Source organism: Mchenga conophoros, linkage group LG15, assembly GCF_057382185.1.
Source record: "Mchenga conophoros isolate Kocher_MC1m ecotype Shallow Benthic linkage group LG15, M_conophoros_male_GT1.1, whole genome shotgun sequence".
Lineage (NCBI taxonomy): Eukaryota > Metazoa > Chordata > Actinopteri > Cichliformes > Cichlidae > Mchenga > Mchenga conophoros.
Genome location: NC_140540.1, coordinates 5,895,095 through 5,910,822, shown reverse-complemented (window position 1 = coordinate 5,910,822; position 15,728 = coordinate 5,895,095). Strand labels below are relative to the sequence as shown.

General features: G+C 39.9%; 1 protein-coding gene across 3 annotated transcripts in view; it reads right to left on the bottom strand.

Annotated features, from left to right (window-relative positions):
* Positions 1-355: 355 nt before the first annotated feature.
* ppp2r5cb (protein phosphatase 2, regulatory subunit B', gamma b) overlaps positions 356-15,728 on the bottom strand; it is a 28,348-nt gene continuing 12,975 nt past the window's right edge. For all 3 annotated transcript variants that reach the window (XM_085246023.1, XM_085246024.1, XM_085246026.1), the window contains 13 exons: positions 12,936-13,135; positions 9,885-9,995; positions 9,701-9,793; positions 8,977-9,107; positions 8,706-8,765; positions 7,175-7,283; positions 6,637-6,690; positions 6,067-6,237; positions 5,831-5,958; positions 5,613-5,714; positions 5,264-5,336; positions 4,769-4,885; positions 356-3,349 (listed from right to left, as the gene is read on the bottom strand). In XM_085246023.1, coding sequence (XP_085102149.1) covers positions 3,215-3,349; positions 4,769-4,885; positions 5,264-5,336; positions 5,613-5,714; positions 5,831-5,958; positions 6,067-6,237; positions 6,637-6,690; positions 7,175-7,283; positions 8,706-8,765; positions 8,977-9,107; positions 9,701-9,793; positions 9,885-9,995; positions 12,936-13,135 — 1,484 coding nt within the window. In that variant the 3' untranslated portion in view covers positions 356-3,214. The remainder of the gene's footprint in view (positions 3,350-4,768; positions 4,886-5,263; positions 5,337-5,612; positions 5,715-5,830; positions 5,959-6,066; positions 6,238-6,636; positions 6,691-7,174; positions 7,284-8,705; positions 8,766-8,976; positions 9,108-9,700; positions 9,794-9,884; positions 9,996-12,935; positions 13,136-15,728) is intronic.

The following is a 15,728-nucleotide window of genomic DNA, read 5'->3' as shown; positions in this document are numbered from 1 at the left end:
TAAGTTCAGTATGTAGCCCACTGAATTGTGTTAAATAAACTTCAGGCTAAATTATGATCTTCTAAATCACTGAGATGCTCTCCAGCTTACGAGTTTTCTGCTATAGGGTGATGCTTCTGGGTTCCCCCGTAAGGTTTCCTAATGATCTATAAAGCCCACGTCGTTTTTTGGGCACCACTCAGACAGAATCTTTGTTATTTTAGCTTGTGGAGTGTTAGATATTTACAGAGCAATCAAAAGATGAAGCAGATGAACAGAGCAGATGATCATCTGGATCAAAAAGTTACAAAATGTCAACACTATTTAGTCCAAGCATGAACTTGTGACCATCAGGAGCACTGCAAGGAAAAAAGATGACACACTGGGTTTTTTTTTCTTAGGATGAAAATATAAAACACATGTTCTCTTTATTTGCTGTATATAGATAGATGTACACCACTGGAGATTTGGATAAAAGCACACACGAAAAGCTCATGTATGTAGGGTCAACACATCTGGAGGTGAAAAAAAAAAATGGAAACGATGTCAAAATTACAAAGATAAAAAACTACCCAAATTCTATATGGTTTCTAACTGTAAATAGTTACATGTGTTGAACTCTGTCCCACATACCAACTGTCAGCAGTTGCTAATAACCTCTGTAATCTGTACACGGGATATTTTGTACAAAATATGAAATCTACCATTTAATAATAGTTATAACACAAAAGTACATTGTATGTACAATATTAGACAAAGCCATTTAGTATCAGACGCATACTAAAGGACACTTGCAAATATAACTCTTTTCAAAGAAACAAAAAGCTTATGTCAAATGAAGAGAGCTCCAAAGAAGCCAATATTAAAGCCATCTGAAGAAGAACAGCAGTCACCAATGGGAGCCAGCACTGCGCTTCAGCCGGGATGGAATCGCTTTCCTTTTTGTCGGGTTTCGGTGAAAGCCTTGAATGACTGTTGTTCTTCAAGACAAACATGGAGAGAACTGAACAGTGTGGTTGCAGTACTATTTACAAATTTGCACATTCAGTTGAAAACACTGACAGAGAGGTTCTGCGAGCAAAGGAAGAATAAAACCATAACAAAACAAAACAAATTTTTAAAAAAAGAACTTGCAAGCATCCAGAAGCAAACACGTGCTCAAATAACGAGCCCTACAGGTTTTGTTTCGTGTTTTTAAACTGAAGAGGGCGTGCACCGTGTGGGCACGCAGGTGGAGGGCGGGACGAGAGAGGATCAGACTATGGGACAAATCAGAAAAAGTGGAACGGGAATAGAGGGGCCACAGGATGGAAGAAGAAAAGTTGGGATGGGAGGTGATTTTCCTCTCCTGTATAGGCTAGCTCTTAACAACAGGCACTATGGGGAGGGGACTCAAACACTCAAACAAGCGCACACACACACACATAGACACACACACACACACACCAAGACAGACAGCATCACGGATTTCAAATGTTTACTAGTTTGTTTTAGTTTCAGTTGTGTTGCGAGTGTCTTTCAAGTGTTATCAGGAAGTGCTTCTTTGCTGAAGTGGTTTGGGGCAACCACGCCATCTCTGCTCTTTAGCCTTGAACTCAAAAAAACAAAACGGATCCAACTACGTAGCTTCAACAAGGCAGAAGTCCAACAATGGACCTGAATACGTTTTTTATGGAAACTACTGTTATAACCTTTGAAATCATCTGACATTTTATGTCATGCTGCTACTCTGTTCTCAGTTGAGTAAATACCCTCTCCGACTACAAAAGGCACTGTGAAAAGAAAGGCTTATGTTTGACCTCTTCAAACCAAACATGCCTCCTCTACGGAGCAATCTATTCTCTACCAATTGTTGTACAAATAAAAGGATCTTGCTTGAAAAGATTTGAAAAACAAAAAAGACAAAGTTCATTATCGGCACGGTTTCTGCCCCTGTTTAACTTCTCTCAACACACAGTAACATCGTGTTAATCCCAAACAACCTAGTACATCTCTTTAACCTCTCATAAGCCTTAAATGAATGATAGTGACTTGTACTGAATGCTAATAACCATGTTAAACACACAATGGCTGGACGTAAATAGGAAACTAAAAATAAATCGACACAATCCGCTCTCATGTAACCGGGCAGCCAAACATGCTTGGGCCGCGGACTCATCGCTGTGACCGATAAAAAAATGCTCTGAACATGTGGTAAACTTTAAGCCATAGATGCTTTGGGAGCCGTGCTAACTGACTGCCTTCAAAATTAAAAGATCTTTTTTTCTTAAAAACAGGAACTAAATGAGAAAGTTGGCACCGAACTAGGTTTCTACACGGGAATAATGATGTGCAGAAGAAAAACCTGGAACCTCAGTCGGGTTGGCCGTGTTTGATGAACAGCACTGAGTTAAAAGGGTTTTTTTTTTCCCCCAATCCTTAATACACACCCCTGCTGAATTCAGGAGTGGCCCAGTCCTGATGAATGGAGTGAATGAATGAATCCTAAAATAATAGCAAGAAACAGAACAGTTCTTCAGATAGGACGTGATTTTTTAAAAATCTTAGAAGAGCTCCTAATATAGCATGAAGGGAAAAATATAAACAGCTATCTAGTTTAAATTTTATGAGAAAAAACAGCCAATATTAAATATACAGAAAGAACTGACACAGTCTCACCCCACTGTAGATGGCCTCCATTGAAGTTATAGTTGGGGGCTCTTATTATTTGTACAAGCACCTGACGTTGATAAAGAAGAGACGAGAAGAAGACGGCTCATACACACACACACACACACACACACACCAGAACAGAACACCTGAGAAAAATGACCAGAAGGGGGCAGCACAGCACCCCAAAACACAAGTTGAGCGGACAGGGGGAGGAGGAAAAAAAAAAAAAAAAAAAAAACAGAAGAAAAGGAGATTATGACAATTTCTTATTTGAAGTTCAGTATACGGCGGGTTGCTGTGGTCATGCAGGACATCCCAGCACCGCAAGCAAGAACCAGGTGAAGGGGTGGGGATCAGTAAGGACCGAGCACCGCTTGTCTCGCAAAGCCGGACCTGGCTTAGATGTGTGGCTTTAGACATTTTCTGTGTCAGGTGGAGCTGGGATCGTTCATTTCTGTGTTGCACTGGGCTGGACTGAGATACCACAGTTCTGTTTTGTTTTGGGGGGTTTTGTGCTGGCCCTCCGTGGGTTTGTGATTCCACTGTGGATGCTGCTGGTTTATGGTAGGTCTGGGATGGTCTCTTAATGGCCATCGTGTGGCGTCAACATTTCCTCTGCTCTTCGGTGCAACTCCAAAGCTGTGACTGTGGAGATGTCTTTGGGGAGCTCAGATTTCCTCCGCATCAACGGGCGTTCTCTGCGCTGGTCTTTTTGGATCTAGACACAGACACAAAGAGGGATCAGTAAAATCAGAACTAATGCATTTACAGCCCCACTTCATGAACCTAAGCTTCTGCACGGAGGCCCGTTTTACAGGCCGAACAAGATTTTAATTCCTGCAATTTGCTTTCAAACCTTTTTCTCACTTACATGACAAAACTGATAAGCTATACAATTCAAAACTGTATAATAAAGAAAAATGTGATAGTGCAGCATGGACAAGTCTCTGGCAATATTGTCCTTTAACACTCTTTGTTCATCCCGTCTCTGTTGTTTGGGTTTGGAAGGCAGACAGGATGCTCAAGTGATTTATGTAATCTGTCTCCGTTTCAGCAGCTGGAATAACCATCTTTGCTCAGGAATTACTTGTGGGGCCAAACAGCTGAGTCATAAACCAAGTTCATTTGTGATTCTGAAGAAATATTTTTTTAACCAACAACCTGCAAATTCACTGCATGTGTGCATTTTATGACCACTGTTTCAAAACAATACAAATGTGAAGATGCTGTCTGCAACAGTCCTACACCCACATACTTTACACAAACAGGAGTGTGCAGACAGCTTAGAGGTTCTGTGCTGCTCGGTCGACAGCATTCTTCATTTTAGCATTTGACAGATATTAACAAAAAAACAAAGTGATGACAGGACGCATTAGGAGCTGCATCGATCGCGCAGAATTGGAACATCCGCATTCGTCTTTGTGCTTCTGAAAAGCTGCTGGTGGCAGCGGCAGTTGCACAGTAACCACTACAAAGTCCCCTGATAGTGCTGCTGTTTTCACACGCGCCACACAGATATTTATGGGCCTGAACGTGGTTTTTATTTACAGCACAGCTATCGCTAAAACAGTACAGACACACCAAACTGGACGATTTAGGCAAAGTGACTGGCACACGGCATGAGAAAAATGTCGCTAAGCCTGAGCTGCACAGTTCACAATTTTAAATGTCCTAAAATTGCTTTTGTATTTATGTCAACTAATGAGAGAGGCTCCACAGCATCCTGCAAAATGAGCTGTGATTAGTGGAATTCATTTCATATTATTAGCTTTTTTCACTTCACACATTTTCTTCATTATTAACATTTCTTGTAGTTTTCTGCTGCTTTGAAGCAAAATGAAAGAAAAAAAAAACCGGACTGCTGGACTGTGGCTGTGTGGTTCCACTTAACATAACCACATTTATTTGTTTTCAAACAAAAATAAACCTCCATTCCTGGCGCCAAAGTCAGTATCAATAAATAAATTAAAGTGTCCAGATTTCTGCTTTTTATGACCACGTATATGATTTCATTAAGACTGAAATGTAAACAGGTCTCATATTAAATCGATATTCATCAAAGCTTGTGCACATTTCAGTGAGAACGTGTGGTACCCCTCAGATATAGGCATGCATATTAAATGTTACACACACTGACCTGTGTGGCTTCCTCAACTACTGCTTTCTTTAGCATGTTGACATCGTCTAGCAGTGGCCCATCTGTCTCCATGTCCATCGGACTCCCTGATCCTATTGAGTCCACATACACGACAAACTGCAGCACAGGAAGAGAAAGAAAAGTTAACCACAAAGAATCGCATTATCCAATATACAGGTTTGTGAGAGGTGCTAGCTTTAAGCAGAACTTTTCTCAATGACTTTAATCCTCAGCTTTTGGACATACATTTCCCCACAATCCATCCTGTAACTTTCCATCTGTTGCTTCCACACATACACAAAAGAAAAAAAGAAGAGAAGAAAAACTAGAAACTCTTTTTCCTTTTTTCCCCTCAGTTGGAGTGTTTGTCAAAACACCAACTGATGTTCATCACCAAAACATCAAACCCTGCTTGATTCGCACTGAGATACCCTGCAAACCACTGAGAGGGTTGCAGCACTGTGAGAATTGCTAGGTTACTATTTATTTGCTCACCTGTGGGTTTGCCTTTGCTAGATTCTCAATCTTCACCCATGCTTCTTCTCTCTCTTTCCATTTGGCTTTCTCTCTGACACACACAAACACACACAGAGTCCTAAGAGACTTCTTCAAAACAGAGAAGATTTGCTGAAAGATAAACTCATGTTAAAAAAAAAAAAGTTATATACCCAAACTCTTTCAAGTTAAGAGATTGTGGTTTTAGTTTGTATCTACTTAGTCATCTTTTCCACTTCTAATGATGTTTAAACAATGTTTTCCATGACGTTTCTAACACTGTAATGAGAACAAGGAAACTGTAGCTTGCGCTGTATAAATGGGTGTGATGTCTCCCTGCATTACTTACTTGCTTTTTTCTGCCCTGAACTGCTGGGTGCAGTCATCAAACAGTTTCTGGTTCATCTCCATAAAGAGCTTCAGAGCATTGTAAATCAACCCATGAATCGTCCTACAGACACAAAAAGGTTACCACAGGTCACTTGCTTTGCTTACGTACTATCCTCATACACTTCATCATAAAGATAAACAGATAAATGGAGGGGGGGGGGGGGGGGGGAGCCTCACTTGTTCCAGTGGGTTTTGGAATTGCGGTAAAGGGCCGGGAACATGATGGGGAGGATCTTGGCAGCGTTGTCGCTGATCAGGCTCATGATATACTCATTATTCCAGTAGTACAGCGCTCGCTCTGCTACCTGACAACACAGTTTTTCACAGGGTTACGTGCGTACACAGACAAACAGAATGCACACTGTACGATTAACTAAAACACGCATCAAAATAAACAGGGATGTGGTTCAGACCTGAAAGTGCGGGCTTGACACACATTTGGCCAGCTGTCTGAAGAGGGGTTCCATGACTTTGACGAACTCCGAAGGCTCAATGACATCCAGTATCTCCTCCAGTTCGTTGAGGAACATAACTTCTTTTGGACTGTGAGTCTTTGGCCAATACTTTAACAATGCCATTACCGTCTACGCACACAGACAGGATACCAGGCTTATTAAAGAGGAAGCAGGAATGTTTGGACAGCCGATTTTGGTCAGCTATTAATCTGCTGATGGTGGATTACATGAGCTTACATTACAAAAACTATCAGTAGAAGCAGAAACAGTAGTCAACATATTCATAAAGTAGTTTAGTTGATCTCAGGGCCTTAATGCAAGCACACAAAATCCAAAACACCTTCCAGCAGGTTTGTGAGGACTTGTGAGCGCGTTTATGTTTGCTCCGACCTTACCCACCATAAAACAAACAGAGAATACTGTCTTGAGGAGTTTGAATGACGTATGTCTGAAAAGAGCTTGAAGGTCAATCGATAATAAAAAATAAAAAAAAGCCAAAAAATCAATATCAAAATAAATAAATCTTACCGGTTCTGTAAGGGTGCTATCCTTCTCTAAGAACTGTACCACACAGTAGGCCAGCTGGGAAATAAAAGGGAAAAACAGGAAACGGCATTTGTTTTCATTTTGACAAAATCAGAAGTATCATAAATATTATTGGGAGAGAGATTGCACTCAACAAACTACAGAATCTACATAATAAAGTAACATCAAAGATGGCGGCTGTCCTAAATGTTCTAATCAGGCAAAAAAATGTTGCTGCATTGGCACATGAGCACAGATGTCAGTTTTTGCATGTGTACGCTATTTTTAAACATTAGTTAGGGGTAAAAGGACCAGATTGTTAAGTTGAAATGTGCATTTTTATCTGGTGAACATTGAGAGTTAAAGTTGTGACTAACTCCACATTTTTTATCATTGGATACACGCTTCACTGACAAAATAACTGCTTTGAGGCATTACCTGCATGTCTGCCAAGTGAAAAGACTTTGCTCGAGACATACTTTTGTTACAGCGTTTTGCTTATAGCAGAGGAAGGCAGAGCAAGGCATAAGAAAATTCCTACCTGTGGGTGATACACACTAAGGGACTTGACTTTGTGCAAAGGCAGGAGGACTTTCAGCAGGAATATCTTGTGCTCTTCTTTCAAAGGTAATGCAAATCCATTGATTATGCTGTGAGAAAGACCGTTATTAGAGAAGAAATTACTCCAGTTTACAATAATTCGGCATCTAAATATTAATAAAAGTCTTGAGCCACCACTAATGCTCTTATACATTTCTTCCAAGGAGTCAGCCTGTCATTTTTGAAATGGTCTTGAACAATAGTTCTGCAGGATTTCTGAAGCTCTTTCAAAGACTTTCTTTGGACACTGTTCTTTCACTCATTTTCAGTCCTTGTACTTGAACATTATCAGAGAAATTTTTTTTCAGCACAGACCTACGAACACAAAATAATCTCTCAACTCATGGGATGAACCAGTAATATGTCCATACATAGCAACTTTGCAAATACCATGTGGCCTTTCAGGTGACCCATTATCTGTTTACTGAAGCCTCATTAGAAATGTTCTAATGAAAATGACAAATCACACAAGGACTGGACTGAAATCAGTGGCAACAAGTCTTATGGAGTGATGGCACCGAAATCTGTATCCTCCACAATACAACTCCATCTGGAAAGCATCTGATTGCCAACAGCTTCATTTTTCAATTGCATCCAGAGAAGTGCTTTGAATGTCCTTCAAGAAGCCCAGAGAACTATTTCTGAAGACAACTCAAAGAAATCACAAGAAAGCGCAGGCTGTGTTGAAGGATAAAGGTGGCGTTACTAAATATTGACTCTCAAACTTACTAAAACTATGCAAACTCACTTTTTGCCTCATATACTCTATTTCTACTTAAATTTGCAAATGGTATAAATCACTGCACCCTTTAGCCATTATCCTAGCAAACTACAAAGAAAAAAAGAGGTAGCTCAACACTTTTGCACATACTGTGTGTGTGTGTGTGTGTACGTACACACACATATATATACACACACATATACACACACAGGGGTGTACATAAGTGGTCCGCAGGTGCACTCTCGCTATCAAAATAAAAGACGCGCACCAGATCAGAAGTTGCAACGCACGTTTGCGTGCATAAGATTTTCTGGAGGAGGACAGACATTTGTTTAGAACTCTTAAAGATGTCGAAGAAGCTCCTTTAAGCAATTACTTTGGTGTTCCTTCACCTCCAAAGAAATGTCAGAGGGAGTCCGCAAAAGAAGCGCATATTCTCGGAGAAGTGGTTGGAGGAGGTGAGTTGGCTTCAAACAAATGATGAACGCACAGAGATGTGGTGCAGAATATGCCATGAAAATCCCACTCTAGTGGACCAAAACAGTGCCTTTAATATGTATGCAAACGCATGTTGAAACTTCTTATCTGGTGCGCATCTTTTATTTTGATAGCAAATGCACACCTGCGGACCACTTGTGTACGTGTATGCACGCGCACACACACACACACACACACACACACAAAACAAACCTATATTTTGAGCCCTATACTGAGAACAGCAGCTGCTTTAACAAATCTAAAAGTATCTTACCTGCCTAGTATTTCCAGTAGTTCTGCAATTCCATTATGATGCTCAGTCTCATAAATGAACCTGAAAAAGGGCAAACACACACAAGTTAGCAATAATGTTCCTTTAACCCTCAGGCTTTGTTAAAAATCACCACCCTTTCAGCTTGTTCGTGGCCACAAGTGGCCAGTATAGAGCCCTGAGGGTTAAAGAAAACCAAAAAAAAACCAAAAAAAAAAAAAACCCATAAACAAAACAAGCACCATTAATGTAGCTATGGAAGACACACACTCACCTATAAAATATGTTATTAATCTGTTTTCTAATGTATGCTCGAAGGCCCAGGAACTTCCCATAGATGCGATGGAGAGTGGTCTTTAAAAAATCTCTTTCTCTGGGGTCTTCACTGTCAAAAAGTTCTAAGAGCTGAAGAAACACACACACACACACACACACACACACACAAAAGAAGGTTACTGGGACAATAAAATTAAACGTAACCAAGTACTACATACAATGCTCTTAAGTGGGCATGTTACGGTTTTTATTGTTTTGTCACATTGATACTATTACAGAAATGCAGAAATGCATGCTCATACTAAACATGGCTAAAGCTTCAAACAATGATTTCAGTGTATGTGCAACTAATCTGAAAAAGCCAAAACTTCAGGCCTTAGGCTGCTTTAGTCACTAAACTTCAGACAAACATTGGCCTCAAATGACGTGTAGGAGAGCAGATATCCTCAATATGTTCTTTCCAGGCATCTGTGCGCACAGTCAAAGCTGTACACGCAGATGCCTCACCCACATGCATAAAGGCAGAGGAGCTAAAACAGCTTGTTTTAGACAGTGCACGAACAGAGGGGCTGGACCAAGCACTGGTATGCGATAAACAAGGATTATTTTGAACTATCAATCATGCAAAGCTTGTCTAGTTAAGAATAAAAATATCAAGGTGGAAATGAGCATCATAGCTCCTCTTTACAGAGAAAGAAGCTGTGCTCTAGCAACATGCTCACCTGCAATACAAACCTCTGGTCAATATACTTTTTGGCTATGTTTGGTTGAAAGTCCGGTGACTCTAAGAACCGCAGGAAGAACTCGTAGACGAGCTGTGGAAGAGGGGCAAAGACTTTAAAACAACAGAAATAGGTGAACAGGCTCTTTCTGACTAAACCATGTATGTGGGTGTGATGCATGTACCTGTAGATGCGGCCACGCAGCTTCTAGAGTGGGTTCATCTTCCTCTGGGTCAAACTCTGCACCCGTGGGGTTGGATGACGGCGGCAATGCCCTAAACATATTCACAGCAAACTGGGAAACAAAAACAGAGGACAGACAATCGGACATGCCAGATAAATATAAACTTGAAAAAGACATTTCCCCCACAGAAATCCAAACCGCTCAAGGAAGCGGTGGCCTCTGCCCTTTTTACTTGCATAAAAACACAATATTTAAAACATCACCATTTCTTTGTTTACGTAGGCTGCCAGTAACCTGTAGTAACAAATAGATCAAATCCATTGGACCATGTACTGTCCAAACTGCCTTTAAAAGACAAGTAAAATATTTCTATCAGCATAAACGTGTTTAAATGTTGCAAAATCCACTTTTTGCCATTTTTTAAAAATTGTCTAGATCCACAAATTATGAGTTGACTACATCCTCTCCTTCCTTTTCCTTCTTGAGCCCTTCGAGGTTAAAACCAACTGAGACGTCAAAACCTGATAAGCACCGCCCCCGGCTGTGAAGGAGACCTGCCTTATTAAATTCAGTATGAGCAGCTGCTGTGGCTAATGTTACCTTTAGGTTTGAGTGTACTCCTACGAGCCACAGTTATGTCAAAATTGGAATGCTGTAATGTAATGAAAATCAGATATTATGAAAAGCAATAAACAAGAACAGAGTGTAGGTTACTGTGTTTCATGTTGCTTTTTAATCAGCCTTTAGATTTGTTTGCTTCTCTCTGTTCTCTGAGCTCGTATCTTCCTCTTTTTAATATTTCATACATTTAACTACGATGAATCTGTGTATCTGTGGACTGACTGTGCTTTGAAATGTATCCATTTTTCATGCTACATCCACAGCACATATTAGGTATACTAGGCAAAACAAGGCAGTGAGCGTTGATTTGGGGATTGGTGTATATTCGTTTCTTCAGATTAAGAGCAGTGCTGTGAAACTGATTCATCACCAAAAATGTGCAATATGGATAAGTTAATATCTGCAAAATACAGCAGACTCTGTAAGGGGCAAAGACGTTAAAATGTTGTGGAAAGAAAGACCAGTGAAGTATTTTGAGATTACATTTTAAATACACATTGTGCAAACATATCAGACTTAAACTGTTTTTTAACAAGTTCAGTGTAATACATCAACTTTGAGGTATTGTTTGTATTAAAGAATTAATAAAAAGGTGGTAGGTGAGTGGATATCAACAGTCTCTTGTGCTAGTTGTCCATACTGGCCTATTTCTGTGACTGTACAGACCCCAGACTGTGAAGAATCTATTTTGCCTCTGAGACGGCGCATTCAGAACTCCTTTGGGATTCCAGTCGATCAGAGGTCAAAACACTCATTCACCATCAGGTTATTATTCCAAGCAGAAATCACTCCTTACTTTCAACAAATAGATCAGGACAACGAAACCACTGTTACAGTGCCATGTAGTGCAAATAATGCCTGTTTAAATAATGATGCTTGAACACTGAGATGTCAAAAATGCTCTGAAATACAGAAACCTTACGGAAGTAAATAATGTGCAAAGTTTTAGCATCAGAATACACTTTATTACCATAAAGGAAAATGTCGTGTCACTCTTTACTTACTTTGATCATAAAAGCCATCAGTGGACTTCAAAGAGCCCTTGTCTTTAAGGGGGTACGGGGACAGGCGCTGCCAGGAGTAAGAGTATATTTTTATGCTGATTTGACAGCTCAGTTGCATTTTCTGCCGCATTGATCAAATAAAGCCCAGGCAAAGGAGGACGGGGGGAAATTTGCACCTTGATCATCTGCAGTTTACCATGTGGCATTGAGGCCGGCCTTTGATTAACATCAAAGGCTTTTTAATTTGGCTTGGGAAAGCAAATCTGGCACCAGGAACACATTGAGACCACGACCTAAGAGGAACACCTCTCCAATCTACAGCAGGAGCTCCAACACAGCTGCACTGGCAACACCCTGATTAAACGAGCAGTTTTCAGACCTACACCACTGAGGGGTACAAACAATTTAGGGTGTGCAATACACGAACAATCTTTAGACGAATTCAAACAAGAGACATGCTGAAGAAAACAAACAGATCACCTGGTTGCATACGAATTATTTAAATGATCTTAAAAGATTTGTGGCAAAAAAAAAAAAACTACCAAAATAAAAACTAAAATGGGTCAAGTGAAAACCACAAAATGTTCGTTCCATGCTGCGAAAATGAAACTGAAGAAAACAAATCAGCTTCATCACAAACATGAAAAAAAGAAAGAAAAGGGAATCTACCGGGTGAGATGGCTCTCCGAGGCCATGTGGCTTCCACTGAGCCTTTTTTCACAATTACAACTTACACAATTTTACAGTAAGAGAAGTGACACGTGACATCTCGCTAACACGAAATAAAGCAATTATAAAGGAACAATGCAGAGTTTGTGTAAGTGAATATTTTTAGACCTAAACTACTAAAACATTCCCCAAACCATATTACACATTGCATATTCTATGGGATAAAAAGCTTTATGAGAAATATCATCAGCTATAGAACCACAGCACTAGTACATCACAGGACATTACAGATTTTAATGTTCTATTCTAAATCATTTAAAGCTTTCATTCATGGAAACACTGGTGGCAGAGTTTCCTCACACTTAAACCTGACTTGGGTGGGAGTCCCATGTATCTTGGCAACATACTTTGCATTTTCTTCTAATTTTTTCCTCCATCTCCGACAATGATGTGACCTATTTACAACTGGAAAATTCCCTTACTCTTATTTTGAAAGTTAAGTTGACATAAGATGTAGCCTTTCGAGACAGAAAGTCCACACATACTTTTGCAATATGAGTAACCAAATCGCTTTTTATGCAAGGCTTTACTTTTTTCCAGGAGTTGAGTGATACAAAGTACAAAGATGGCTAACTAAATTTAGTTAATTATGTTCACTTATACTCTCTTATTAAACATTTGCCAGGTCAAAATAAAATAATAAAATAAAAACAACTGGTCCAAGCTTCTCATTTCCACTGTTTACTGTAACACTGACCATGTGAACCACTTCTGGGTAGATCGGTTCGGTGATGACGTTCCTGTTGTGGGTGATGTACTCCACCATCTCGCTCAGCGCGGCTCGTTTCACCTCCTTCCATTTCAGGTCACTCAGTGGGTCTGAGACAAAATCGAAGAGAACGCAGCACTGACGCAACTTCTGGATAAACAGCTTCTCCTGCTCTGCAGGGGGAACATCTGTGAAACAGAGAGAAGAAAGGCTGGAATTAAATTCAAATTCTCTTCACAAAGCAAAATGTCAATGATTTTTAACATTAGAGCAGCAATGATACCGACAGGCTGACTTACTTTTAAATGTTTTGCTAAGCAATCTCTTCATTTTACAACCATATTTTATTTTGCTGTGATCCATCACAAAGGACTTATAATGTTATAGACTGCAAGGCATGTCTCTGAATAACTTTAGGTTTACTGAGCTGTGCTGTGCTTGTTTGAGACAGAACGGTTGCAGCTTTTGTGTGTGCGTTTTCATTTATTTGATAGTTCAGGAAATGCTGGATTTCCTACTGAAAACTCTTTAATAAAAACACCAGATACACATATTTTGTGCTTCTCCAGAGGAAAGAACATTTCGACTTGCTGGCTTTATTCTGGGCACGACTGCATTGTTTCTACAGACTTCACTGGAACTGTGAATTTGTGCACAGCAGCTCAGCTGTTTGCTTGGAGATAAGCATTTTGGTTGATAAAGCAGAATATATCCGGGTGGCACGTCACATGATAGATAATGAAGTTACCAGTGCCCCATGCATCAACTGTGCACAGCAGCTCTCTCTGTGCTGCCAGTGTACCCGGTGATGAAAGCCTGCTGACAGCCAAATAACAAATCACAGCTGCTTAAAGCAATAACCAATCACAGAGTAGAGCAGCCCTGCAGCTGACGTATCCGTGCGCCAACTGTTGTGAAATCCTTTGGTAAAAAATGAAAACTGTTCATCCAAATGATTTCAAACTCAACTCTGCACACACATACACACGTTCCTCTAGTTATTAAAGCAAAAAGCAACCAATTCAACTTAGTGAGGTAATGACTGCTATGTTATCGCCACATCAATGATGCAAAAGATCTAAATCACCCTCTGGGAATGTGGGGCCACACCTACCTGTGTATCATTATTAGCTTGCAATTAAAAAAAATTACATGTTTTTGCAGCCAATGAATTTTGCACAATGAGCTAACCTCCAATCAGTGTCAGTTTAAATGATTTATAACCACTTGACAGCTTCCTTAAAGATATGAACGATTAGAGAAAAGTATGAAAACATTTTTTGTCTGCAATTAAGTAATTAAGTGACAATAACAAAGCTTCTAAACAGAATTATTATATATTAAAATATATCATAATTTCAATCAACTTTCTGGACTGCTCAGAGGGAACCTGAACAGAGCTTGAAGGGTTTGCACACTCCATACATCATAAGGTGTGCAACAGTGCAAGGTATGAAAGTACGGACGTTTTTATAAACAAGACCTACTCTAAATCTACAGGTAACCATTTTAGCAATTTTAGAAATGGCTATAATGTGTGCTCTCTCCCTTTATCAGCACTCAGGAAGAAGAGCTCTGAATAAAGTGCAACTTACTTTCACCTTTTTTTGACAAAAGTAGAAAGGACGCCATTACTACAAGCAGCCTATATAGCACCAAATAACCCCAGCATTATGCACTCTACTGTGATGGGGCCTTCACTAGGACACAGCTATTTCCCTTTTCTTTACAATGATCAAAACTGTCAGTAGCAGCCTGTAATAAATGACACGAGTCACAGAAAGGAAGCTTCTCCTCTGAATTAGCCTGAGCTCATCCGATTCCCAAGCTCCAGAAAATACCATGAAACCAAGAGAAGTGGATTGGTGCTCATTCATTTTCATCCAACACAGGGATTAGTGTCTTAAAACAGAATGTCACCTTATAAAACCTACCTATGGGGCAGCATTAATCTCTTCATCACAGTCTGTGATTCTTGAGTCTTTCTTTTCTCCCCATTAACAATCTGCATGTGTACCCTACATCACCATGGTGACTGCAGGCAGAGACAGGACTTTGGACCAGGGGGTGACCACTGCTAATCAGAGACGCATGTCTGCTGCTTCTACACTGGAATCAAGAGACCGCTGAATTGCTGATCACATCAGCTATGGCTGAAAAAAGTGTCAGCCAAAGGCATCATGCAAAACATGAATCATGGAGTAAAATAAGTCAGTCAGCACTCCCTGCTACACTCAGTAATCTTACAGATACATTTATAAGCGTCCAGTGGCTTTCTTGAACACTTTGGAATAAAGAGTTAAAACAGCACGGTAATCTGTAATTATATATCTACAGTATTTTCTGTGCAGACCCTGCTTTGCATAAGTTGATACCAGACAAAATGTTAACAGCTGGCACCAATAAAATAGGTCAATTCTAAAAGATTCAGTAATGGAGGCAATGCTCACAGACTAGAACCTCAAATTGCGACTGACAGCACACCTCCACATTAGTCACAGAGGAAACGTTAGCATTTAAAACAGCATGAAACAAAGCTGTCCTATGAGTTCTTTTAGGTAGACTACCCTTTTGAATCAATAATGTATTTGCTTTATAATTCCCCAACACTGTTACAGTGTCAAAGCTTTGTGGTGAAGCTTCCTTACTTTACTGTTGCTTCCTTTCTTATCTAATAGCTCTTTGTTGGCTCTTGTTTTACATTTGTCTGTTTTTATACAAATAGTTATACATGCCATAAGATATTTGGAAAAAACTGGAAGATTTTTGAATTTATATTTA